The sequence below is a fragment of the Coturnix japonica genome, chromosome 11 (genome assembly GCF_001577835.2).
Source record: "Coturnix japonica isolate 7356 chromosome 11, Coturnix japonica 2.1, whole genome shotgun sequence".
Classification (NCBI taxonomy): domain Eukaryota; kingdom Metazoa; phylum Chordata; class Aves; order Galliformes; family Phasianidae; genus Coturnix; species Coturnix japonica.
In genome coordinates, this window is record NC_029526.1 from 5,647,437 (window position 1) to 5,673,760 (window position 26,324).

At 45.7% G+C, this 26,324-nt stretch overlaps 1 protein-coding gene across 2 annotated transcripts in view; it reads left to right on the plus strand.

Annotated features, from left to right (window-relative positions):
- ZNF423 (zinc finger protein 423) overlaps nt 1-26,324 on the plus strand; it is a 192,950-nt gene that overhangs the window by 39,887 nt on the left and 126,739 nt on the right. Inside the window, exons 3-4 of one of the 2 annotated variants that reach the window (XM_015873489.2) lie at nt 9,588-9,788; nt 13,237-13,317. In XM_015873489.2, the coding sequence (XP_015728975.1) occupies nt 9,588-9,788; nt 13,237-13,317 (282 nt within the window). The remainder of the gene's footprint in view (nt 1-9,587; nt 9,789-13,236; nt 13,318-26,324) is intronic. The other variant, XM_015873490.2, reaches the window with a different exon arrangement.

Consider the following 26,324-nt stretch of genomic DNA (forward strand, 5'->3'; position numbering starts at 1 on the left):
AATTTCATGTCAGGTGAAAAACTGGGGCTGAGTTCGTGCAAAGAAGTGTCCCTTCTTAAGACGGTTAATTTGTTGTTATTATTGCTTTTTACCTAGTGCAAAGTACAGAGGGAATGGGGCTTCTAAAGAGCATATCAACTAAATTAGGGTTAATTAGAAGTTCTCCCAAATAGCTGGTGCTTCATCAGCACCACAGCAACATGTAAATACATCTAATTTCTCTTCAGCTAAACTCCTCACAGCCTTAATTACAGATACAACACCCTGCCCTCTCTCTTCCCATTAGTGGGAGAGGATCACAATGGCTCTGTGGTGAGCACATCGTCTTTCCCAGGAGTCCCTTGGGGCTGAGGAGAGGTGGGAGAACTGCAGCATGTCCAGGAGACCCCCATCAGGCTCTTCATAAGGAGCTTGAGAAGCAGAAAGCACCAATGGAAAGGCAGAAGAATCATTGTTTTGGAGAGTCTTGTGTTAGTTAACTACATAATCTACTTAGTGGAATTCCTTTATTGCCCATCTGACTTTCTCCCCTCTATTACTCCTTTGTTGCTGACAGTCCCAACTTCAGGTCTGGAAACTGGGAAAAGCACAACCAGGAGGTTTCGGCTGGAAGCCAGAGACGCAGGGCCGAGGGCTCGCTCAGAGGGGTGGCCTTTCCTTGGTGCTCAAATCTCTGGCCCTACAGAGGCTTCCTTTTATTCTTAATTTTATTAAAGCCGGTGTGTTCCTTATTACGCAGTGTCACATTTCAGCTGATCCCAAATTAATAAATGAGCAGCAGCAGAATAGCGTGCAGCACAACTCTAACAGCATGAGCCACGCAGAAGTATATTTCACTTAACTCAAATTTAAATACTCTGCTCTGCTCGATTTAATTACGTGAAATTACTGAATTAATGGCTTTGCCAAGTAAAACGTGTAGGACTTCAGAGTTCTGTAGTAGGAAAGAAATCAGAAATGTGAGGTACATCAGTTCTCGTGGGCAAGCTCATGTTATGCATGTGTTAAGCATGAGTTGGCCCATAGTGGAGCTGGCCAATTGGGATCATACACTGCTTCTGACCTGGAGCAGAGGCGCCCAGTCCTGGTCCCCCCTCGCTCTCCCTGGTGGCTCGGTGTCCCTGTGGGCAGTGGAGCTGTGCCATGGCTGCACACAGAGGCACCTCTGAGGGAGCCCTGAGCACAGGCACCTCTCCCTCCTTTGTTCCCAGAGCTCGGAGGACTTCAGGCGGTGTCATTCACCCAGGCGTTTTTCTTCCTGCTCCAATATGTTTTTGCCTCTGTAGCTCCACCTTTTCTTCCCTCTTTGCATGGATTTCATCCCCGGGTTGTTGGCAGCTGGCCAAGTGCTGCAGCTCTTTCTCTCTGTCACAGTGTTCTCTGTGTTATTTTTTTTTTTTTCCCCTATAAAGATGAAAAAAATGAAACAATGACTACAAATGCTACACGTGGGCTGTGAAAGGCATTCCTCTTGGAATGGCTTCTATACAAATCCGTATCTTCAGCACGGGGCAGGGGACAGGCACATTCTGATGGGAGTGTTTCAGGGTCTGTGGGTGCTGGGGGAGCTGCTCTGCCCAGGTGTGGACCTGCAGGGCTGGTCCTTGTGTGGGGGCACAGGGCTGCATGGTAAGCCAGGCTGTGGGGATCCAGGAGCAGGATCAGGAGATCAGCAGCTGGAATTCTGAGCAGAACCAGTCAACGCCTTTTTTTCCTTTCATTTGATATGCAGCTGCAATAACAAGCCACATGTGAGTTTTATTAAGCCCTCCATTTTTTTTCTATCTGTTCAGGGAGCTAAATATTGGAGCTTTATAGATACGTGGCTTCACCTTAAAGGAAAAAAAGGCAACAACAAAAAGCTTTGTTGTGTTGTGAGTACATGACATTGAATTACAAGGTGATGGAGATGTCCCATGTTAAGTTTGAGCAGGTTTCCATGGAGCTGCTGGAAATGGGATACTTGTTTTCAACAGAGACTTGAACAGTATCAAAGTTGAGCTCACATTTAGGTAAATAAAATAAAAGTGCTGTTTCTGTGCTGAAAACTTGCCTAGATTTTCTAGGTTATAGCAGGCTGTACTATCTAATGCTTGTGAGCCAAAGAGTTAAAGCACATCCTTATGAAGAAGTGCACTTTCCTTTGAAGTTAATACTTGCTGCACACTAATTTCCTCATGCATATAAATTAATTCTAGATCAGTTTTGATTCAAACCTCATTATCTGAACAGAGGATGGAGGTTACCCCTATTCAGATGCACCTTAAGAGTCTATGGGTGGACAACAACATCCTGCTCTCAGATGTAGATCATCTGCGACAGCTGTCCAGAGTAAATGGGTGAGGGTTTTCTGCAGATGGTACGTGAGAAGTTGGAGAGCCACGCACAGAAACGCAGAGTTTGGTTTGGATACTGCAGAGCCCTGTGGGCAGAGTGCTGCTCAGTGTGGGCCGAAGGGAGAGGTGCCGGGTGGGTGCTGCTGTCTGCAGTGCGGCGGTACGTGAAGGGGAAACTCTGAGCAGATGGAGCAGGATCAGTGTGCGGTGGGGGGGGGAAGATGCCCCTGGCAGGACCCTCAGTCTTTGCTATAATACCTCTGTAAGGCACCTGGAGGAAATTACTCCCCAAAGCGTGTGGAGAGCCTGTGCACAGCTGCATGAAGGGACTGGGATCAATAAGGCGGGAGTGTCCCAGAGTCGGATGCTATTTCAGTAATTAAACATTTGGCACAGCCTGGGCGGCTCGGCTCTTCCTGCAGTTGCATGCTTTAAAATTCACTTACAATGCATTTTGTGGCAGGGAAGTATTTACATCCCACATTTATAATGTTAAACTGGTTGCCAAACACTGAAGAGCTGATAAACACTCTGTGCTGTTAACACTATAAAGTACAATCCCACTGCTACTCGCATGCAAATAAATAATAATAACTTCGCTAGTTGTCCACTTTTCGGTGTACAAATGCGTCTGTCGCGTAGCATTGTGACATCTAAATCATTCCAGTAAAAGCAGTAGCAATGCTGGCGCACTGCCTGCAGGTATGATTAAGAGTAAATTGTACTGTTCAGTGTTATTTTTGTGATTTCCTTCTCTGATTATTTTTTAACGCTTTTAAAATGATGTGATGCCTAATCGCGATTGCTGGCTTTCACTTTTTTTTTTTATTATTTATTTTTAATTTCACTGAGTTATTTTGCCTTCCTAAGGATGAGCCCACAGGCTAAAAGTTACTATAAAATATTCATTAAATCTTTTCCTGCCTCTGTTACAGACGCAGATATCTTTTTAATGTGCCTGGTCAGTTTGAGGCTACTACTTTTGTTACTATCTGTAAATCATTAGCAAGTATTTTTAGTGTCGTCGGTGAAAGGTTAATAGGAGCCCATAATTTTCCGATCCATCCTTCTGATTAGCTGCTCAGAAATTTCATTGAAAAGGGGATGTGAAATGTTCCACGCTGAAAACTGTGTCCAATTTGTGCATGAATTGCAATTGTCTCTGTAATAGGCTCTCAGGAAGGTGTGGGGCCGCGTGCACGGTAATGATTTAAACATAAACTGACCCTTGATGAGGGAGCTGGAGTTTCAGCTTAATGCGTTTCTGCAATTTTCCTTTGCCTTTGGTGCCTTCAAATTCTGCACAAATAATTCCTCCATAACAAGTGCCTTTCCAGAAGATGTATGCTGCTGACAGTTAATATAGAATTATTGCCCCTGAATGCATTTTTGTAATTACTTCCCAGAGAACTGTCTTTGTGTGAGAAGACATTTCACACTTTAGTAACATAAGTGTTTGGGGAGAACAGGAGTAATAATTACAAGCAGTCTTTCAGTGAAAATAAACCTAAAAATTATAGAAAAAAAAAAAGCTAATGTTAAAGTTGGTTAGAGACAGCAAGGAGTTTATTTAACGCGTTATGCATGTCTTTGTGTTTTCCAAGTTTAATAACCCTTCAGTAACTAAACTGAAAAAAAAAAAAGCAATAAAGATCAGAGAAATGGTTTTGTAAGTTTTAAGCAATAATGAAACTAAAAACTGATTAAAAGTGACATGCTACTAGAGACGGTATAAAGAAACTTAATCTGAATGCTCCTATAGGAGATTTCTGCTATAATGGAAAATGAAATGACTCACAGTTTGATCAATAAAAAAATTAGCAGCATTTAATAAAAGGTTTCTCTATCATGTTGAGTAAAGGATATTATGAATGCCTTTAAGTGAAAAGAAAACCAGGATTATGGGGTGAGACTGTGCATGTGAGCGAGTGCGGCGTGAAAGGTTTTGGCTGAGCAAGGCCAGTGGGAGCCAGGTTGGGCCCTGAGTGCTTGGGGCTGCTATGTTGGCTTAGCTGGATGGGCGCCTGTTGCAGTGCTGGCAGAGCTGAACGGTCACTACTTGCAGTGCTGGCATAGCTTGGGCTGCCCACTGATGGTCTGCACGTTGCCTTGGCTCCTCATGGGCAGAACCCATGGGGTGCTCCCTGGCTCCTCCCAGCAGTACCTTATCTATGCAGTGGTTCTATTGGAGCTGGGAAAGGTGCTGAGGTCTGTCCACCTACTTAGAAAATCAGGTTTCAGTACATATTGTGGTGCAACACAGCTTTAGTGAAACGTGATAAGGTGTATATGGTATATTTCAGTACAACCTACACTTGGGTCTTGTGGGCCACTACCATACTCTCGCTCCTCCCTTGCCTTTGCACAAAGCCGTGGCAGCCCAGCCCTGCTGCCCATGCTGGCTGCTGTCAGCGTCAGGCAAATGACAGCTTGGAGGGGTGGCAGCGGCCAGAGCCCTAGGAGGGCCTGAGGAGGTAACAATATACAATTTTCATGGTTCAAGGGTAGCCTTATCCCACTGTTCTTCATTACAGCACTGCAGCGAGATCAATTTTATTAAGTTGTAAGTCTGAGGAGGCTAGCACCATTAATACGAGCCGGATCACACCAGTTTGGGCAGTGTGCTCCTCTCCCAGCTGCTGCGGGCGAGCTGCCTCTGCTTCCTGGCCTGGGACTGGGATGTGGGTATGTTACTGGGCAGCTTTCTTGGCTGGAGCTGGGTTTTGGCACTGCTATGGTTGTGGAGCAGGGCTGTGACCCACGGGGAGGTGGCATACAGACGGTCCTGGTCTCCAGAGGCAGCTGTGTAGTGTTGGTTTTTTAAATGCTGAAGGGCCACAGGCCAGGCTGCCCCACAAAGCCTTCATCCTATGGGAAGTCTCCAGCTGAAGCCTGTTTGCAATTTTGATACTGAAGCACTAATGGCTTTTTTTGCCACTGTTCATTCTTCTTTGACCACATATAACAGAGAAGTTTGGACTCTTTGCTGTATTATACTGCAAGAGTGAACACTAAAATACCAACAAACTAATGAAAGTAGAGAACCTCCCTCACTAACTTGGCAATAGGCACTGAGTAAAACATGAACGTTTAGATTAGGCTTTTCCCTTAAGTTATTTGTTTCTTTTGTTCTCACTTCCCAGTTACAGGAGGAATTTCCTTTGCTTTCCCCATGACTGGCTGCGCCCAGCCCAGAGGAGGTGCTTGCTGCACTGCCAGCCCTCCAGCAGTTTCTTTCCTCGGGACTTCAGTTTTATCTCTAGAGGAGGAGCTATCCTGGCCCTTTGTGGGACATTTGGTGGTTGTGTCTTTGGAACAGGGCAAGTGAATGAGGTGTGCCCTCTCCATTGGGTCCCGTCTGGCTGGAAATGCCTGTGCCCGTGCCATGGCTAGGGGATGATGTGCAGTGGCTGCAGTACTGTCCTGCAGCCTCTCCTGCTGTGAGGAAACTGCTTGCCATGGAGCCCAGTCATTGGAGGTGCTCAGAGCCAGACATGACCCCATGCTAGATAATGTGCTCAAAAGAACAATGCTAGAATTAAAAATGTCCCAGCTTTCAGAAGTCCTTGAGTTTCTAAAGGAATAAAGAATGGAAAATCTACTGGCATGAGCACAGAAAGGCAACAAGAAGTTGTACTGGCTATATTGGATTCCACAGATGAAAAATAAGCCCAGCGGTTTGCATCTTTCTTCCCTTACCCAGGCCTACATGTTGCCCAGTGCTGTACATCCCCATGTCTTAGCACTCAGTGTGTCACCTGCAGCATGGCCCTGCCATATGTGACCCTGAGTGAACCAGCTGGAAAGACATGGAAATTTGTTTCCAGCTTCAGGGGGGCCGGCATGAGCATGAGATGTGCAGTCTCTTTTCCAAACTTTGGCTTTCCAAGTATGTTGTTGCTGTAACATCATGGCCCGGCAGGCACTTTTGCTGGCCATAACCTTTCAGCCCAATGCTTGGGAATCTCTTCCCCACCTCTGGCAATTTCCCACATTCCTTGGACCACCAGGTGAGGCAGGAATTATTCCCATTTCTTAATAGATCTTTTAAATTCTAACTTCCTAGAAAATAAGCTTGTTTTTTTTATACCACAAAGCAAGGGTTGTTAGCATTAACTTTAGTAGTTCTTGACTGTTGGACAGACTGTTTAGGTCATAGCATAAGGCAGTCACCTCCTGTAGAGCCCCGTAGGCCCTTTACTGCGTTCCAGGAAAAAAAAGAAAAGAAAAAGAAGAAGCCCCTCAAATCTGAGTTTTGAGGTGTACTTTCAAGGCTGATCTGTCCAGTGATTTCATCTCTTACTCAAAAATTGTTAACACAATTACTGGAGATGGTAGGTTCACTTAGAAAGTGCTGCTAACATTTATGTGAAATGCAAGGCCTCTTTCCCATGCAGAACCAACCAGTGACCGCATGCCTGAGCCGTGGTGCCGGCAGCTCCTTCTGCTGGTGCACCCCAGAACTGGCCCTCTGTTTATTGATCTAGATAGAAGCTACATACTGCTGCATAAGTTCACTAAGCTCCAAGGCTATCTGCCAAATTGGTAAACGTGTTCATCTAGGCTTGATTCTGTAGTATTGCCACTGGTCTCTGGAGACTTTTGGAGGTGCTGCTTGGCTCTGGGCATCCCCCAGCCATTTTGCACAGTGACACAAGGACACGTCCCCTTGCAGATAGGCCAAAACAACCCCAGTGCCAGCAGCGTGCTGCCTGCCCACAGGTGATATTGCCCACAGCACCACCCTGCTGGGCTCACCATCACTAGGCACGTGTGCTCTCTTCCCATCATGGTGGGATGCTCGTGTTGCACTCTCCCAAAGCAATCTTGCAGGTTAAACCATGACTTAATGCTGCAAAACTCCTCAGGAATTCGCTCCTGAGGCAAACTCCCTGGCGGCTGCCGTGCTGCTGAGCTCACTGTGGAGCAGCTGGGCTCACTCTGCCTGGGGACCCCTCAGTCCCAGCCTCACTGCTGCCCACTCCCAGCACTGCGCACCACCCCACTGCTGCCCTGGAGTTTGAACTCTGCAGGCTCAGTGCAAAAGGCAAGAAACGCCCCAGGTTTTCCTCAGTGGTTTCTCCAAGGCAAGTACCAAGCGTGTGGCTCAGCAGAGGAATCTGAGGGCCATATTATTCCAAGGACAGCAGCCCTGAGGTATGGCGAACGTGCACAATTCTTTCAGTGTGCTGAAAACAGAACACAGCCCGTTCTAAAGCTACGTTGTGTTTTTAAAGTAATTTGTGCGAGATTCATTGTTGTGTTATTGACTTATGGCCATGTCAAGTAATGACACTTTTGAAAAGTTGCCTAGAGGATCAGATCCCCGTTCAGCAGGGAATTAAAAAATGTTTCTGGAATTTTGCTTTGCAGTCGGGAATCTTATTTTCTTATCTCACATTGTACAATTTATTTTTCCTAAAGCAGTGTGTTAAATTATTTGTTATTGTTGGACTCAGTCGAACAGCTTTATCCCCAGAGCAGTCATGACGTTTTGGAGAGAAACCAAGGATGAATTTGTCACAGTGTGCTCACCAGATCAGCTGGCCTTTAGGTTAACTGTCAAAAGACAAAATTTCTACTAAAAATATTAGTGAAGGTCCCCTAAGCCTCTCTGAGGTTGCCTAAAATCTTTCTTCTTCAGGCTGTAGCTAAATCGGCTCAGAAGTGCTTCTCTGAGGCTCCATCAGCAGGAGGCATGGATTCAGGTGGCGGTTCTCAGATCAGATTTATATACTTGCACTATTTTATAGGTTTCTGTCTTACAAAGCTGGAGAGCTGACGTTGTTATTTATGAACTATCAGATCTGCAGGACATACAGGCTTTAACAAGATTGACTGAGCTGTAATGTTTGTGATTCCAGTCTGGGATGAGAGACAGTAAAAAGGGGTGCCAAGTAAATAGACAATGCGGAAGGGATTATTTCAATGTGTACATTAAATTATGTGTAAAGTAAAGGAAAGCTAACGTAGCTTTAAATGCAGCTTATTGTTTGGCAAGGTAGTAGTATAAGGAGAACAGAATTGTCTTTTTCCACTACAATACACTTTTATTAAAGGAAGAGGCTGTAAAGCATGGGGTTCAAAGAGAACATTTTATTGAATAAACAGTGCAGCTCATGACTTAGAGTATGGAGAGTGTGGTGAGTGAGACTTTTATAAACAAATCCTTAAATTCATTACCTCTGTGTAAGTGGCATGTCTGCTTTGTTAACGTGAACATTATATCTAGCCCCTAATGGAAATGCTGTGGTAGAAAAGTATGTATAATTTAACAGTAAAAGAACTTGAAAATGTGCAGATCAGTTAATTGCTAAAAGCGATGCTGTGATAGACCACAAGCAGGCATTGATTTTTAATACTTCCATTGCAATTGCAAGGGTGTGTCATGTTATGAGTGCTCTATGGAAAGCTGCAGAGCATTTTACACTGACTGATTTACATCATTGTGCGCAGTACAGGAGATGGCATAACATCTGAGTTCTGGATGGAGACCGGTAGCAAAGCCCTGCGAGTGCTGTGTAGTGAACTGCACTGCTAGTGATAACCAGTTTTCATCTTTAATAAATTGTATTTCTCAGCCTTGTTTCATGTTCTCAGCATCGGTTGTCCTTAATCATTCAGTACTGATCTAATTTTGGAACCATGAGTCTCCCTGTTAGCGGCATGAAGCCCAGGCACCACCAGGCAGCCAGGAGTTGCCTCCGTGCTGTGCTCAGGAGCTGTGCCTGGGTCCTCTGCAGCTCCAGGTGTTGGGACTTTGCAGCAAGAGCCCGTTCTTCATGATGACTTCTAGAACACTCATGCCTCACGCTACGGGGCAGGCATGGGCCTTGGGGTCATCACTGACCAGAGCCCCATTGCTCAGATCATTGACATTGGGCTTGGTGGCAGCAGGGAAAGGAGAGCACAGGGAGTTCAAACTCAGCACCTTTTCTGTTAGCAATCTTGCCAATTTTTAAAGCTTTGAGGGTCTGGTGAAGTGATGAAACACCAACAATTTCCTATGGTAGAGGCAGAGTTTCTTACTGTCCACCCACTGATGGAGACTGGGAGTGTTTGCACCAAACAGCAGAGAGTATGGTCAAGGATTGTGCTGCAGGATATAAAACCCACATGAATATAACAGAAGTTGTCAGCAATAATGCAAAAGTGGCTGTAATTAGATGTCTGTCAATGAGCGTGATGTCACTCATCAATCTCCTGTTTTGCAGCCCTCTAAACCTTCGTTTGCATTCTTGCTGTTGGCAGGTGGCCTGGGAGGAGAGCTGGAGAGTGACGTGAAGGACAGCCGGGCCCTGGAAGAGAGGAACAGCGTGACGAGCCAGGAAGAGAGAAATGAGGAAGATGAAGACATGGAGGATGAGTCAATTTACACCTGCGATAACTGTCAGCAGGACTTCGATTCGCTGGCAGACCTGACTGAACACAGGGCACACCACTGTCCTGGAGGTAATGTTAAACTCGCTTTGCAGTTCTGACAGGTGGTTAGCTGGGTAATTGGACATAGCAACAGCTTGAGGCCTCAAGTGAGATTAAAGAATTAATAATGTAATTTTACAGTTAATGTAATTTTATTGTGGTGCCTAGGGTAGCCTTTGTTCACTCCTTTAATAAAATTAAAATAAAAGCAACAGCTTTCCAATTGGAATCTGTAAGTAATTATGATAGACAAAATTGTTTTGCTTTTTTTTAAACATTAAAATTTTCAGACAGGGTATTTTTCGCTGTCTCCCCAAATGTAGAAAGATTTTAAAATGTTACATGGCAGAAGGGTGGAAAACTCCCCACAAATAAAGGCCTCTGAACCCTATTGTAGAACTACACAATTTCTGAGACTGAAATTTGTAGTTTGAGGTTTGTCATCCATCCTTACAAATGTGCCTTTCTCCCTAGGCTGCATTGCATTTCCTTTTGAATGTTCTGAAGGTGAGGGCAGCATTAGCCTCCCCTGATCTTGTTGCAAAGTAAGACCAAGCTCAGAGCGGTGGAGTGAACAACGGCTGCCCACCTCGCCTTGCCATGCACAGCTCCCCGTGCACAGCCACTGGTGGCACAGGGCGCTTTGCAGAGCATGCTGAGGAGAGTAATGGGGGTAGCATAAAGCCTCGCAGATTTTACACAAAACTAAATAAGTTCTTAAGAGTGTAAGCACAGAATATGTTGTTAGGTATGTAAATATGGAATTCTCATCCTTCCCTTCCTGAAGCCGAGTACTCTGCCAACTTTTTTCTCCAGTCGTCTAAGATGCTTTTAGCCAGTTCCCACTTTGGCAGTGGCAGGGTGAGGCTGGCAGGGCAGGAGGGTGACTTTCTCTTCCGGTGCTGTATTATCCCATCCTCGTTCCCATAAGTGCATATTCCTCCCTGACTGCCTAATTTGTTTGGTAATTTGTTCAGGTTCTGTTCTCCTTTTTGGGCAGAAGGGAAGCTGTGCTCAGCCAAGGCAAGAGTGAGGCAGTGCGTACAGGCAGGGTGGGCTGCAGGCAGGCTGCAGCCGGCACTGCCCTGAGCCAGGTGCAGCCCACCTGTGTCTGCAGGGCTGCTTGCTGCCTGCTCTGGTTAAACACTGTGCAGGATGCAAGTCTGGAAGTACAAAAACCAGCAAGGTTTTGTCTCATAGGGTCCATTTTTGGCCAGCTGACAACCACTAGATTGCCCTGAGATTTCTGCAGACAGAATTCATGATTTTACTGCAGGGTAATAGGCAGTAAAATGCTGTTGAATAAAAAAATCCTCACTTTCCAGACCAGGATGTGAGGTGCACAGCCCATGCTGGTCCTCTCCAAAGACAAGAACAGATGCCCTGTGTTGTGTTGGTGCAGTCACTGGTGATCCTTCCATGGAGTGGGCACTGTTACCCAATGTGCCGTGTGTGCCCACCATACAGCTGGGCATGGTGCTGGGCAGGGGGCGACCAGCTGCGAGCTGGCACGGGGGGACAGGGTGTCAGAAGGAACCATTGTTTTTCCTGTAGCCAACATGCATTGAAATGCAGCAATCTTAGAGGGTTGAGTCTATATGGCGAATGTTTTCACACCTCCCTTTTTATTTCCCTTCAGTGTAGTGTTCTGTTAGCAAGACTAAGAAATATAAATTCTGGTTTTGGAATCTATCAGAATAATTTGTGAATATTCCCCTTGCTAAGTTTTGATTGCAGGTAGCACAACTTAATCATCTTTTACTGTCTTCACATGTGTGGATGATTTACAAAGACATTTTGTCATAAATACACCATATAATCATGTGCATATACACATAATAGGTGCTGATTATCTCCATGTGAGGAAATGCTTGTTCCAGAATAAGAATGCCTGTTTTCTCTTTGGTTTAATCTAGTGTCATGAAGTTATTTAATGTGAATGGGAAGGTTGCATTCATCTATTCTGGAATGAGAGTGTTTCCACAAAGACAATCTGGAATGTTGCTTGATATTGCACATCTTACCATGAGCAAAAACAGCTTTTGAGTTCAGACCCACTGATTTGTTCAATAACCACAAGCATTTTTGTTCAAAGCATTTAAAAAACACGTTTAGCTCACCTGGAAAGACTTGCACCACCAGGGTGAGAATCTGAGGAGTGCTAGGAAACGCGGTGTGTTTAGAGATGTTCCCCACCACGTGAGCTGCGTCCTGAGTTGCCCTGTTTTCTTTTGTCTCTAATGCCCGCCTGACACATCTGAGGTTGTAACACGGTGCCTGACCTCTGGGCAAGCCAGAGTTTCATGTCTTAATCTGAAGCAGGGTGTTCAATCGTGTCTACGTGGCTCCAGATCGATACAGGTAATATTTGTAGTGATAATATCACCAGGCTGATAATACAACATAACTAATGACTTCCTCTGGGATGCTGAAGTTAGGAAGGCATTGTAGCTCTGGAATGCTGCAGGATTATCGGGGCTCACTCCAAAGAGTAGGATAAACCATCTATTTCACTGGAATCCCTTAGAAATTCATTACAGTGGGCTGAAGTTATAATACAGTTTGAACACAGCTTCTTTGACATGTAAGAAAGTAACAAACAGCCATTTCCCCCACCTCCCCCCCACCCTACACCCCCTTGCTTTTTCATGCATTTCAGACTTATTTCTTTGTGGACAAAACACTGCTGATATCTAGACATCTCGTAGCATAAGTGTGCGACATTCCTTTGTTGCCAGCCTGGTGGAGGTATTCTCCTGGCCCCAGATACAACCTGGGGGCTCCTTGCTGAAGGATCTATGAGGGGCCCTAGCGGGGACAGTGCATGGTGCATCATGTGTCCTCACCGGTTCCTGGCATACCTGCTTTCCTACCTTAACCTTGAGCATGAGACAGAGAGCACCATTGAAATCCCCCAAGAACAGACGGAAACACCCAATGCATATTCTGGATGTGTTAAGCTTTTAGAATGAATTTAAAACTTGTTCCTGTCCCATGTCCTCTTCACTCAAGAAGACTCAGTCATTGCCACCTGCATTACATGCAGTCCTTTCTGTACGTTTTTGCACACTCTGTTAAGTGTAGATGTTATGACACAGCACAGCACCACATACAAGAGTAAAGGTTTGTTTGTTAACTTGCAGATGAGGGTGTTCAGTGGATGCATCAAACAACAATTCTGCAATGCTGAGTTGTTTGTTAGCTGATAAAAAGTGGCTACAAGCCCCAGGAGTCCACATGTGATAGTCTGGTTTAGCTCCTGTTTTTATTGCGTTATTTTTGCATCCTCCACCCATGCCAGCCCTTTTCCTCCTACTGGGTCAGCATAGCCTTGTGTAAACCTTTTTCCTTTGGTTTCTCAGCTGAATGTAGAGTGTTTTAAAGCAAATTAGTGCACCAGTGAACTGGACAGAAGTAGGTTATGCTGGGGTCTCTGAGCATTTCATGAGGTCCTCTTCTGTTGTTGATAACTTTACAGGTTGTCTGTTTCAAACAGCAGCAGAGCTTTATATGGATATTGCCAGCTGGGAAGCGGCTGATTTTTCTAAACTACTGTACGGTAGGAACTAGTTTATAATTAAAGTCTTGCAGTTGCTCCTGTTAAATGCCCTATAACTTGTACACTTGGTTTGCATTTGAAATGAGGTATTGTAACTATTTCATGCTAGTGTATAATTTTGCATTTTCTTGTCTTTCACCTGCTGCAAGAATTATAATTGCCATGCAACTGTATATGTGGGATGCTCATCCAGAAACCATACACAGCAGTTTGCCAAGAAGTGACCGCATCTCAGCGATGCTTTAATCAGGCAGTACTTTGTACTACTTGACTTCTACTCGACAAAGATAGACTTCTTGCATGTATTTCCCAAATTAGCCTTCCCCTAAATTATAATCTTTTGTTGCGCCTGATTGGCAAGTCATAGATTTTCAGGTGTTTTGCTGCTGGTGTTGCATCTTTAAATCAATGAATTTCTGATCATCCTCCTCAAAAGAAACTGAAATACAGTTGTGAAAAAGCAGTGTGGAAACTTAATTATACACCTAGCTTGTACAGCTGTGGCTCTAATGACCTACTGGCCCTAATTATTGTGTTGTGGCTTGGTCTGAGTGCTCCTGTCCTTGCCAGAATTTTGCTCCTTTTTCTTAACCTGACTAGTGTTTCAACCTAAAAAAAAAAAATAACATTTCCTTTTTTTGTTCTTTTCTACATTGTTGTGCTGAAATGCAGGTTTCCTTCTTTCCAGAGGTCATGGCAGTGTTTTCAAAATTGGCACCAGAAAAGCTCCGTAATATAAACTGTAAAAACATGGATTTTCCCTGGAGCCCTCAGCTCTCACTGCCTGCCTCTGACAACGGGTACCAGGGCAGGCTTCATGCTGTTGGTTCCTTGAGGGGCTGAGATCTTGGGGTCCTGTCTTTATTTTGTCTCAGCTGTCCCCTCTTGGGGCCAACATTTGTCCTGCTGGTTGGCATTTGTGCCTGCTGGTGCTGAGAGCTCTGGAAGGCTGGGTCCTGCAGCTGCAGGTGGGGTGGGATGCACTGGCTGGGCTACCTGGGAAATGCATGTGTGTTGTGCAGAATGCAGAGCATAGTCCTGTAGCTGAACTGTGGGCTGCAAGCACACAGGGGCACATTTCAGAGTGTAATGGTGCATGGTGACCTTGGAAGACAAGGTGGCTTCATGGCATACACCGAGTGGTGTGCTTCATTGCAGGGAGGCCTGCTGAGGTGCCTTTATATAGCACCAAGTGAACCCTGTGTGGAAGCTCTGTGAGTTTGCCCAGGTTGCCCAGAGAAGTTGTGGATGCTCCACCTCTGCAGTTGTTCAAGGTCAGGCTGGATGAGGCCCCAGGCAGCCTGATCTGGTAGCTGACAACCCTGCCTGTGATCTTTAAGGCCTCTTCCAACCCAAGCCATCCTATGATCCTCTGAGTCTGGCTTGTGGGTCTTGCAGGCCTGCATGTGAGAGCTTGTAGTGCTGGAGGAGCACATGAATCTGGAACAAAGCTTGCTGGCCATATGCACACAGCATGGGATTTGCTCAGTGGCCCAGCGGATGCTCCCTGCGGCGGGCACTGTGGCAGGCCCACAGCAGGCCCCATGCAAGCACCGGGCAGTGCACGGGCAGATAAGAGCCTGCCAGGCTGCCAGCGCCGCCCCCTGCAATCGGCATGGCCACCTTTATGCTGGGCCTCTGGGGACGGTGGCATGGGAGGCAGCACCGGGCCCGGTGCTTGCAGATAGGAGCAGTGCCAGCGCAATGGCAGGAGGCCGGGCCACGCGTCACCAGAACCCCATGGGAGGGCAGCGGGGGCTGCACCTGCCCTGCTGCAGCCTTGTAGCAGCGGTCGCTGCGAAGGTCACGGCCATGGGCTTGAAGATGGAGCAGACATATCTCAACTAAGAAGATGACTTGCATCCAGCAGCATGTGTTTCTGCCTAGGAAGAATGTTCTCCCTGTCATTTTTAAACATATGACCCAGGGAGGAGCTGAGGGTGACGTGTTAGTATGCTTGTATCAGCAAGAGAGTGTTTTATCCTTGCTACTTTAATTGAATTTTATTTATCTACTTATTTATCTACTTTTCTGGTTCAGAAAACAGTCTGTGAAGTGTGCACAGGGATGCGTGGAAATGGTGGGGTCCACCCTGTCCCACTGCAGCCTGGAGCTGGGTTCCTGATGCTGAGGGGCTGTCTGCAGCCTTGATGCAGCACAGTGCAGGCTGGCGAGTGATGGCAGGCTTGTTTCTTGGCAGTATGGAATCCGAATAACGCATGGCTTTGCAGAAGAGGAGAGAGGGCAGGCATGGGAAGGTGCTTTCTGTGACCATGGAAGAGGGGGCTGCTGCTGTCAGCAGCTTCCCACACTTGAGAACAGTATGAAAATGTGGAGGGGTTCTCCTCTATTTAATTTTATGCAGCCTGACTGCCTATGCCAAACCCTGGGAGAGTGGGATGCTACAGCCCTCAGAAGGGCAGATTGGAGCCATGGTAGGTCCCTCTGTCCTGGGGGGGACAGCTTCCCCCTCCAGGGGCTGTTTGTATCTCTGTAGTTAAGGGAGCTACAGGGCAATCACAAGTCCGACGGGTGAGCACAGAGCTGAGAGCACTGGTATGGGGCTTGGGGGTCTTGAGGAGCCCATGAAGAAGTCCCAAGTCTGTTTGCAGGCTTCTGATTGGGGTCTCATGCACCTTGACCCAGAGTTGGAACCTGTGGTGTGTGGCAGGGCACTGCAGGTAGGGCAGCGAGAGGGTGCAGTACCTCCATCATGGCCTGTGCTACTACACGGCCATGTTTGTCTGTTGGTCGTGGATCCCAAGCAGGAAAGGGACAGCACTTGTCCTGATGCAGAGAGCAGGCAGGTGGAGAGGCAATGGCTGGCCTTTAGAGAAAAAGCAAGAAAGACTTCAGTGTTTGTTATGAAACAAGCAAGCAGCAGAGCACTGCAAGCAGTCCTCACAGAATGCAATTTTGCAGTTGGAAGTAATGGAATAGAAAAGAGTATTTCTAATGCTGATTTATTTGAATTTAAAGAATATAATTTAAAAAACAACCAAAAAAAGGGAGCGTGTGTACAAACAGTGTCAGGAATTTCTATCTTCCCTTTTTTTTTTTTTTTTTTTAAACAAGCTCTAGAAAAAAAATCCCTGCAGAAGTTCTGTAGTGCATATTTGAATGCTTTTGTTGTAGCCTCATTAAACTTGGCTTGTCTGCAGATACAGCTGGCATGTTATTAACTGTGCTCCAGGCTTGGGGAAGCCAGAAAGCAGCCTCCACCCCCCAGTGCCGGCTGGCTTTAGGGAAGCGTGCCAGCATGGGTTGGTCCTCTTCAGCCGTCTGGCTTTGGGAGCGCACGCTGGAGCATCCCTGCGTGGCCCCGGGGTCGGGGAGCCCAGGGCTCAGCCGGCCTCTGGCACTGACCTGAGGGAGGGCCGTGCCACGTGCCCCGTGCCACCTGGCAGCTGTGTGAGCAGGATGGATCTGCCGAGGTACGTGGCTCCCCTCGCCCGTGTGTCTGCATCCTCCATAGGGGTCTCACTCCTTTCTTTAGTGTGGGCTGGCAAGGAGCAAATTAATGATCATCTGCCAAATAGTTTCTCCATTCGGAACGAACTCCTTGTTGGACTGAACCAATCTGATAAATTGAATAAGGGAAATATTTTCCATGCACCTGCTGGAGAAGCTGTTGCTCTCCAGGCTGGGTTTGCACATCAGAAGACCTCCACCAGAGGTCTAAGCAGCTTCTGACTTCCTTCAGACTTTGGCAATGAGCAAATACCTCTTGAATGCTGTTTTGTTTATGTAATTTTAATAGTTTTGTTTTAATGATTAGTTTGCTTGTAAAAGTAGATTTCATAATCTTCATTCAGAATTGCTGAAAAGATAATCAGTAGAAATTTAAATGTAGTATGTGTAAGATATAGGTAATGTTAATCAAACTTCTTGCTTAATATGACCAGCTTTTATTGTCTTAGCAAATGAAAAAATGGAGTTTTCAAGGCACCACGTCTGTTCATGTTGGATACTTCCTTCAGCACTTGAGTACTTCATAATCTTAAACCATTTTAGACTGGTGGCTCCTTTCTGATACAAGGAAGTACCAGTCTTATTTTTAATGTCATGGAATTAAGAAATCCTATTCTGGCTTAAATTTTGCCTTTTCCTAGAAGGGGCGTTCCCTCCTTCCTTCCCTTATTTCTTATTGATACGAGGTTTGTGTTGTCTCTGAGAACCAATGTCACTGACAAACAGGATTCATTGTTAGTCTGTGTGGCTCCCACAAAGGGCACCCTCTGATGCTGCAGAAACCTTCTATCATCATGAGAGAGATGGGAGGTCAGGGCTTGGGGGAGGTTCTGTGCCATCTCTCTTTAGCAAACTGGCTTGTGCATGTGGTGTCCCCAGTCTGCCCAGTAACATTTGTGACACTGGTACTATAGCCAAGGGCTCCAGGTGGGTTTTGTTATCAACACCAATAACCCGGGATGAGCTTCCTTGTCCTTGTGCCAGATTTTAGCATGTGGATCCATCTCTTCTTTAGGCCTCCTCAAAAACCTTTCTCAGCATAACGGTGAAAGACTTTCTGGCTCATCCTTACGTTGCTGCTCTATTACTGTAGCCTTGCTGAGGAGGACATAAGGAAAGGCTGAAGAGGCCCATCACTTTTCTCCTCTCCAGGGAATCTCTTACATTAAACATTTGAATAGATTTTTGAACGTAATTCCCAGTCATTTCCTCTACAGTGAACTCAGTTCACTTGTGCAGACTTTGTACTTAATGATACATCCTAAAATAAATGAGATTTGATATAATTTATATTAAACGGTCATTTTAGAAATCTACATCTACTAATTATTCATTAGAAAACTTGGAGAGACAGACAGAAGTAGAATAAATTCCTCTTATGACCTTGCTGTCTATAGAAATATACCTGCTTTCATGTTCTCCTAGCAAAAAAAGGATGCAGGTGATTTATAGGACTCCAAGCATCATCTAACCAGATCTGAACTCAGCATTCAATCTGCATCAATCAGCCTTTGCAGCCAGCCTGGCTAAAGCCAAGATCCAGCTCATCCTCAGGATAGCTGTTCAGTGGCTGTACTGCCAGTAATTGAAGCAGCTCACTGAAGGACTGCTGCTGTGGATGCCCCAGCTCTCCTCAGGCACTGCTGTGCCCACTGTGCTGTCTCCCTCCTCTCAAGCTGTTTCCTCACTCTCCTCACTGGACTCCTTCCTGGACTCTGACCATTTTGCATTGGGCTTATAGCAGCATCCGGTGCCATCCCATCCCATCACACACTTGCCACGCTCTGTGTTGCAAGAGCTCTTTCAGGTAAGAACTGTAGCTCATGAGATAGGTTAGCAGTGCACAGTGTGGCTGCTGGGTGTCCCTTGCTGTACAGGGATAAGCTGCCATCTTTAGGAGGCTGTGCCTGTGCCTGCAGTGCTGCCAGCTCCTGCAGCCACTCACTGGCTGTGTCCACATCAGCGAGTGACAGGCAGGCACTTTGCCTCCAGGGATCTCGGCGAGGGGCAGGAGGACGGGGAGGAAGAACAATTTGTGAACTTGCCCTTCTGAGGCTGCAAACGCTCCTCTCTGGTGACTGGGAGCACTGTGGTGCTGCCGGCAGCTGCACCCGAGCCATCTTCTGCTGTCAGCAGTGTCACTGCAGAGCCCTCAGCTGCTTGAAGGAGCCGCTCTGCGTGCACCGGGGACAGGGGAAACTCAAGGATGGAATGCTGCAGTGTGTGGGCTGCTCTGCGTTTTATTCCAAGGAAGATGTTATCCACAAATGTTTTAAATTAGGCTATCCCTGATAGTTCTGGTGGTGTGGAGCTCAACCAGAATTTCAGGAAAAAAATAAGTTGCTCTGTTAAAGCAGACATGAAAAAAAATGAAGGGCTTAACTTTTGTCCTGAGGGTGATAGAACAGCACCACACAGCTGAAAATCAATCTGACCTTCACCCACGTGACATTGTTGTCTCAGTCTGTCTTTCATTTCCTTTGGTTGAGTGAAGGCCATGGCATTCAGTAGGGAGAAAAGCCAGAGGGAGGTGGGGAGAATCCTGTTTTCTCTGGAAAGGCTTCGGTGCTTGCATAAGTTGACTCCATAAAGAGAGTTGCTGTAAAACTTCAAATTATTATTATTATTATTATTATTTTTCCAAAAACAACAACTCAGCCCCTTTGTCTCTTAATACTTAGGAATCCCATTAAGGTGAAGAAGATACGTGCTATAAAACGATTAATGAAAAGAATGCGTTCGTGATGTAAAACATTCGGTTTTAATTTAACGTAGAATTAGTCAATGACAGTATTTTGAAATGAAGTCTTTGTGCAGCAACAGGAAACCTGTGCGTTCATTTAAAAACAGAAATTTGTACCCAAAGGGGAGAAAAAAGGCCAATTATTTTTTCCAGAGATGTTTTAACATTCTGTGTTGCAGGCTTCGTCCAAACAAAGTGAATGCACCCAGTTACATGAGTATTTACATATACATCAATAAACCAATAGGTAGGGCTTGTGTATCAGCAGTATTATTGATTTCCAAAATAGAGGTTCAGTTTCCATTGGTGGAATGCTCGTTTTACACAACATCCTGCAGCAAGCTGTATGGGCAGCGTAGGTGGTAGGCACTTTCCCACCTCATCTGGCCAAAGATGTGGAATGAATTTAATGAATGGGTAAAATTCTGCACAGAATTTGTTTCTATGGAAAACACCAACAAAGGAGAAAACCAAGTATGTAGATACCTTTGGTAGTTGGGTGTTTTTTTGGGGGGGAGAGGGAAGATGGATGGAGCTACATCCAGAAAGCCATTAAAGGTGCAGTTCATCCTTCCTTCTTCATCCAGTGTCCTGCTTCTTCATGGGATTCAAACACAACCCTGGGCCAACATATTGCTAGATAATTTCTTTTGGAAAATTGGAAAACACTAAATTTTCCAGACAGCTTTTACAAAACTAAGAGTGCTGTGAAACCTGCAAAGTGCGGCTTTTTCTGGTGTATTTCAGCATAAAAAGATAACATTGTTTCGTGCCTTTAACTGTTGCACGGCTTTGTATTCCTGTACCAAATATACACTGTAGCTACTGTAGCACAGGGAGAGTGAGGGATACCTGCCATTCTCTTTGTTCAATAAACATTGCTTGTTTTAGGAGCTCTGTAAGAAATGCCAACGTCTTGTTACAAGGATAAAGACAGAGATTGGATTTAGCTGTAGAGATTAATCCCTGCTTCGTAAAGGTTAAGAATTAAACAATTTCTTCATTAATCTGTTTGGGATGTTGGAGATTAATTTGTGGCTCCAGCTTATTATTTAAGTGTGGTCTGTCAGATGTACCAGCAATCACGGACGCAGACCTTTGCTATTATTTTACATGTTATTAAAAAAAAAATCCATCAAATTTAAAAGACGTTGGGACCTTTTCCTGGTGAGCTCTTCTACTCACGTCTCAGTGATATGCCCAAATGTTATTTGGATAAATGTAGAATTTAATAAGTTATCATTCTGATTAACACCATTAACTGCTTAACTACTGTAGAAATTGGCTTCCAAAGTTGCTTCGTGGTAGCTGTTGCTCTCAACGTCATTCCATTTGCTGTCTCACTGGGGATAATGGTATGCAAGGGAAAGCAAGAAGGTCAAGGATCTTTTTGTTTAGTCTCTTTGCACATTAAAAGTTCTATTATGTGTTTGTATTGCATGTGGTTTCCAGTCTGTTGGCTACAGAGCTTTCAAAATCCATTGATGATGAATTTGTGAAGCTAAGTATATCTTGTGGGTTGTCACTACCAAGCTATCGCTGCGTGCAGCAGTCAGGGCCAGTGTATAACAAGTGTTTTTCAGTATGAGGAATTTTGAAACCAATTTAAATGGTCTTACACAAGGGTTCACAAAATGCTGGTCTAGAAGGCTGCAGAAAGCACTTACACCCTACTCTGTGATGGGTGTTGGGAGCGATGCTGCTCTATTTATGGGGATACGTGTCTGAGTTTGGGTTTTTTATGTTTTTTATAGGGTTGGGGGATGGGTTGTGGTGCAGTTGTGTCACAGTGCTGCATGGGCTGAACAAAGCCATGCCATCTCAGGCAGCCTCCCCTGCCCAGCAGGACACAGGTGCAGGCGTGGGGGCAGCTTCCCAGTGATGGAGAGCACCGTGCTGGGCTGTGGGATGCATCCAGCCTCAGGGCTGGCACAAGCACAGTGCCTGCTTGCATTCTGCAGCCAATAGGCCAACCCTTTAGAAAAGCAGCTTCAGCCAACAATAGTTAATAGATTTCATTTTGGTCTTAAGCAGTCGTGCTCACATTCTGATGTGTAAACTTGTGGCTATAAAAAGTGGAAACAGCCACTCGTGTTGTGCTGAGGCTGAGTGCAAACTCGGTCAGAAGTCACTGCCTTCTTCCCAGGCGTCAGTAAGAGATAACCATTCTCTTCTAAAATGAAAGCAGAGATTTGTTCCAAACAATTCATGTTCTGACTGCATGAGTACCTTCACACCTGTCAGTTGCATCCAATGTGCTCGCTCCCCAGGGCTACCCGGCATCTGGGAGATCCTGCTGAGCCCAGCCTGAGCCCTGCTGCAGTGAATACCTGTGATGATATTCTGTTGGAAATGTGGTTACACCACCACACATCATCCCTTGCACTATTCTGTTCTGCTCCGCTCTATTCCTGCTTTTATAACTTTTGGTTTAAATTCTACTCTCAGCTGTTTCAGGAGCATTGCAGCTCTCTATAAGATGTCTTGCTGTTCACTGTGGTGCTGGTAAGCTCAAAAACATCTGCAGGCAGGGTCAGTCCAGCCTGCTGGTCTTCAGAGGATATTTACAAAGTTTCATAAGGCTTGGACCCATATCCACACCCATGCTAGATGCAGTATCTACAGATTATCCCCGAGAGCCTCTTACAGCTTTGTTTGCATTACTATCTAGAGCTCTCCCACTGCTGAAATCCTCAGGAGAGAGCAGTGGTCAAGAGTACTTAGAAACATCTGTTAAAAATTCAGACAAACACTGCACTGTCACTAGAAGCTGCTAGGAGAAGGGCAGTGAAATTTATCATGTGGTGCTACAGGAGGAGGGGACACATTTTGTTCCTTCTCTTTTCCTTAAAAATCAATAGTTTGGCCGGTAAGGACAGGAAGATGCCCTGCAGAGCCTGCTTGGGGCGGGGAGCTGCTTTTTGCCAATGTCACAAACTCAGTAGAGAGCCAAGCTCACAGCCTCACAGGAGTGCTGCTTCCAGTCTGTGTGTGCTTCATCACAAACGTTCTGCTTGTTTCAAGGAGCCCCATGTTGATTGTGCAGCCCTAGAAAGTGGTGGCAGTAGGAGACGAAGGACTTTGCAGTGACTTTTCTTTCACTTGCCATCCACAGACAAAAGGGGAGAAGTTCTAAAGACAAATGTAGTGTTGCATACTGTTTTGTGTGTGGCTACATATTGGGTTCAGGGAGTAATTGAGAAATACTGGCACTTGTCCCTGATGATGCATCATGAAGTTACAGGCAATTTGGCAGAAAAAGACCCAAGTTTTGCGATGCGTGCGGTCAAACTTGCTATGAAGTTGTGTTTCACCACAGCCAAACCCAGGTCCTGCTCTGCATGCAGAGCTCACCTCTCCCTGTCCCTGGGGCACAGCAGGGGCCATGCAGGCGGCAGTATGTGCAGGTGGGCTGGACTGGGCCCACAGTGGGGACAGTGGCTGCCTCTGCTCTTGGCCTTCCCCCAGAGACATGAACCAGGTCCCTGCCTTACCCAATGCAAGGAAGCTTCACCAATTATAGAGAAACTACATTTCTATAAGAGAAACTCAATTTCCCTCTGAGCTCTATCTCCAGTCCGATGTGATTCAAAAGTTAATAGGAAGGGACAAACAGTTAAGGCATATGACAGGCAATATGATCACATAAACCTTGTTTTCTTACGTTGCCAGGCTGAAAAAAAAAATGAACACAGTGCTCCTGAGAATAAATGAGTCACTTCAAATTGAGACATGATGGACAATGTTGGCTTTGTTATCACACTGCAGGCAGTGAGGAGACGGGGTTAAGGAGAATTTCCTGAGATGTAGGGAAGTTGTTATTAGAGGGGTAAAGCTTCCTCTGCCATGTGTCCTCTGTAGCAGAGCTTGCATTACCCTGGCCCTCCTCCTTTTAGGAGCCTTTTGAGGAAAAGCCTCTGGTGACAGGAACATCTCTCAGGTCTTTTCATCCGTGAGCTGCCAGGTGAAAGAATGGGGCTAGAGAACAAAAGATGTTCTGATACTGCAGACAAGCTTTTGTAGGATCTGCCACGTCAGCTGTATTTTCTGTTGATGGTGCTCTTCCCCTGAGGATTTCCCCACACCTGGGAACGCCTGCCATAACCTGTGCTGATATTTTCCTCAATGCCTTTTATTTCTGCATACAGATGGAGCTGGGTATCACACGCCGTCCTTGCCCTTATTCTGTTCTGCTCCTTGGCAGTCCCAGCTTTCCTGGCTCAGAGCTTTCATCCCACCTCCCTCTCAACCTTTTCCAGGAGGGGCTTTGCAATTATTTATAAGCTGGCTTGTCCTGTTTTCTGACATTTTCAGTCTAGTCTGTGGAAGAGGAAAGCTAAGTGCATGCTCCCTGATTTTACAGGGAACAGAAAACCTGAAATAAATGTGAGTGGTGTGTGTGGTCTGTGTTAGCAAGTTGTTCTTAGATTAATTGGCTTTTTAAAAAATTTATTTATTTGGAAGCAAGGAACCTTTCCTTCATCATAACTGGTCTTCTGGGTGGAAAAAATCATAGTGGCCAGTAACCACCTCTCGCCTTTCATGTGCTTGGGGAAGTGCAGGCACCCAACTGGCTTGCCTGGTCCAGGGGCAGCTGTGTTCCCCTTGCCATCATAAAGCCAGTTTTCTCCTTCCTCCTACCACACGTCAGAGTAAGAAGCACCCTATGATTTACCTCCTTCTTCTGCTCATTGTGTTCTGAGGCTTGAGATTTTCCAAAATACATCATGGTAAAGAGGCAAAGCTTTAATGATTTGGGCATTATAGCTCCTCTAGAGGCATTTTTAGATTCTCTGAATGAAATAAACATCTATTTGAGCTGAAGAGCAGCATTTTCTCATTTTGTTGCTGCAAATAGGTGGGAGGAGTGACTGACTGCTCCACTGGAAATACTAAAGTGGACAGGCTTGTCTGCTGCCCAGTACTGCAAGTTGGATGATACACATCCCCATTCACCCCATTCCCTACCATTACGATGCTGTGCCTGCTTACATGCACTGCATATGTGTGAGAGAATGATAGGCCTCCTGGCTGCCTTGTCTTTCAAAGTGAACTTGAAATACAGAGTATCCTCTATGGAAGATGTACTCCTCCTGCCCTGTTGTAAGCACAAAAATCACACTTTTTTTTTTTTTGCTTTTGACCAGCCTCAGATAAAAACTGATGGTTGCAGTTGAATCTCAGTTTGAGTTTTTTCGTTAAAAGTGTTCAAAGCAAAATACAGGGTGGAGGATCTGCTGTGAGCCAAAACTAACCTCCCTGTTCTTGCCAGTGAAGCTGTATTGCCAAATTTCACACAGCCGTGTTCTCTAGCACCTCCTTTGAACACGAGTGTGGTTCTGGAGGCTGTTTTGAAGCTCCCACTTGAAACACTCTCTGTGAGCTAGTGGAGCATTTTCTGGCACTTAAGCTTCTGTATCTGGTGGCAGTTTGTTCTGTATAGAGTAATGAGTCATGGTTTGCTAAAGGAAGGAAAAAAAAAAAAAAAGGGTTTCTTAGAAAATCCTTCAGAAAAGCAAAGATTATTTTTCAGCTGGAATTACTGCTGGTGTCAGTGGTGAAATCGGTGTGGCAAGTCACCTCTGCCATGTTTCTAAGAACTACCAGACAGCACAGCAGCTCATATGAATGCTCTTTTTGTTTGGTTTTTGCAGCACTGCCTTCCTCCTGGTATAGGGTATTTCTTTCATGTTTTCCACCACCTGGACCTGTGGGTATGGAGACTTATTTCTTGGTGGACTTTTATTCTTAATTATATTTTTGAGTTACGAAATTGCAAAATCTCCCACCTCCTGTCAAAATATCGTGGAATTACAGTGTTCATCACCCCAGACAGTCAAGTAATTGTGCTGCAGACTTTGCTCCCAGTTTGTTCTTTTCTGTAGTTTACCAGCTTTTGAATGTTTCACTTGGCCAGTTCCAAGTTTGTGGCAGCAGAACACGCTATCAAAACTGAATGTGCTGCTATGGCTGCAGAACCAGCGTGCCTTGCAGTTGGTCTTTGTGTAGCACAGAGGTGGCACTGCTGTGTGGGTGCATGTTTCACTGGTGGGCAGCAGCACCCCAAGGATGCTAACGGGCTGGTACCCTGCTTGCCAGCCCGCATCCCTCACCTGCTGCACAGTCTGCTCCGCTGTGGGGCTGCTGGGGCCTCCCTGCTGCCACTGAGCAGACTTCAGCTGTTTTGGCTGTGAACTGAGCTTGTTGTCCCTGGGAAAGAACCGCTCATTGGATGGACAGTGAGGAGGGACGTGCTGAGCCCTTTGAGGCAGTATGGCAGATGCTGCTGCACAGACCTTGAGATGCTGGAGGAGACCGTGGTGTGCAGTGTGCTGCCTCGTGGCAGCGTGTAACATTGAGCTATTCCTAGGACAAAATGGTGGATGCTGAGGCAGTGGATTGGCAGTGCTGCCCGAGCCAAAACTCCAGGCGGGTTCTCCTGTAAGCAGTGAGTGAAGCTCTGCACCAGCCTGGAAGACTCCTGCAGAATGGCCTCAGTTTACCAGCTTAAGGAAAAAGCACAGTTATTGGGGTCAGCATTTGGGAGGCATTTAATCTTTGTAAATTATTATTATTATTCTGACATTTCTGGACAGAGAAGTGCTTTATGTTTTATTATTCTTTATTCCATTGGCATCGCTGTGTGTGCAGTTGACTTTTTCATTCTCAGCAGTAGATTTCCAAAACCTATTTTACTTTCTCTCCCTTTTTGTTTGTTTGTTTATTTAAACTCCTGCTAATTTTCCTCTTTGGAAGTCAGTTTTTCCAACACGCTTTGATAGAAGGACAATGC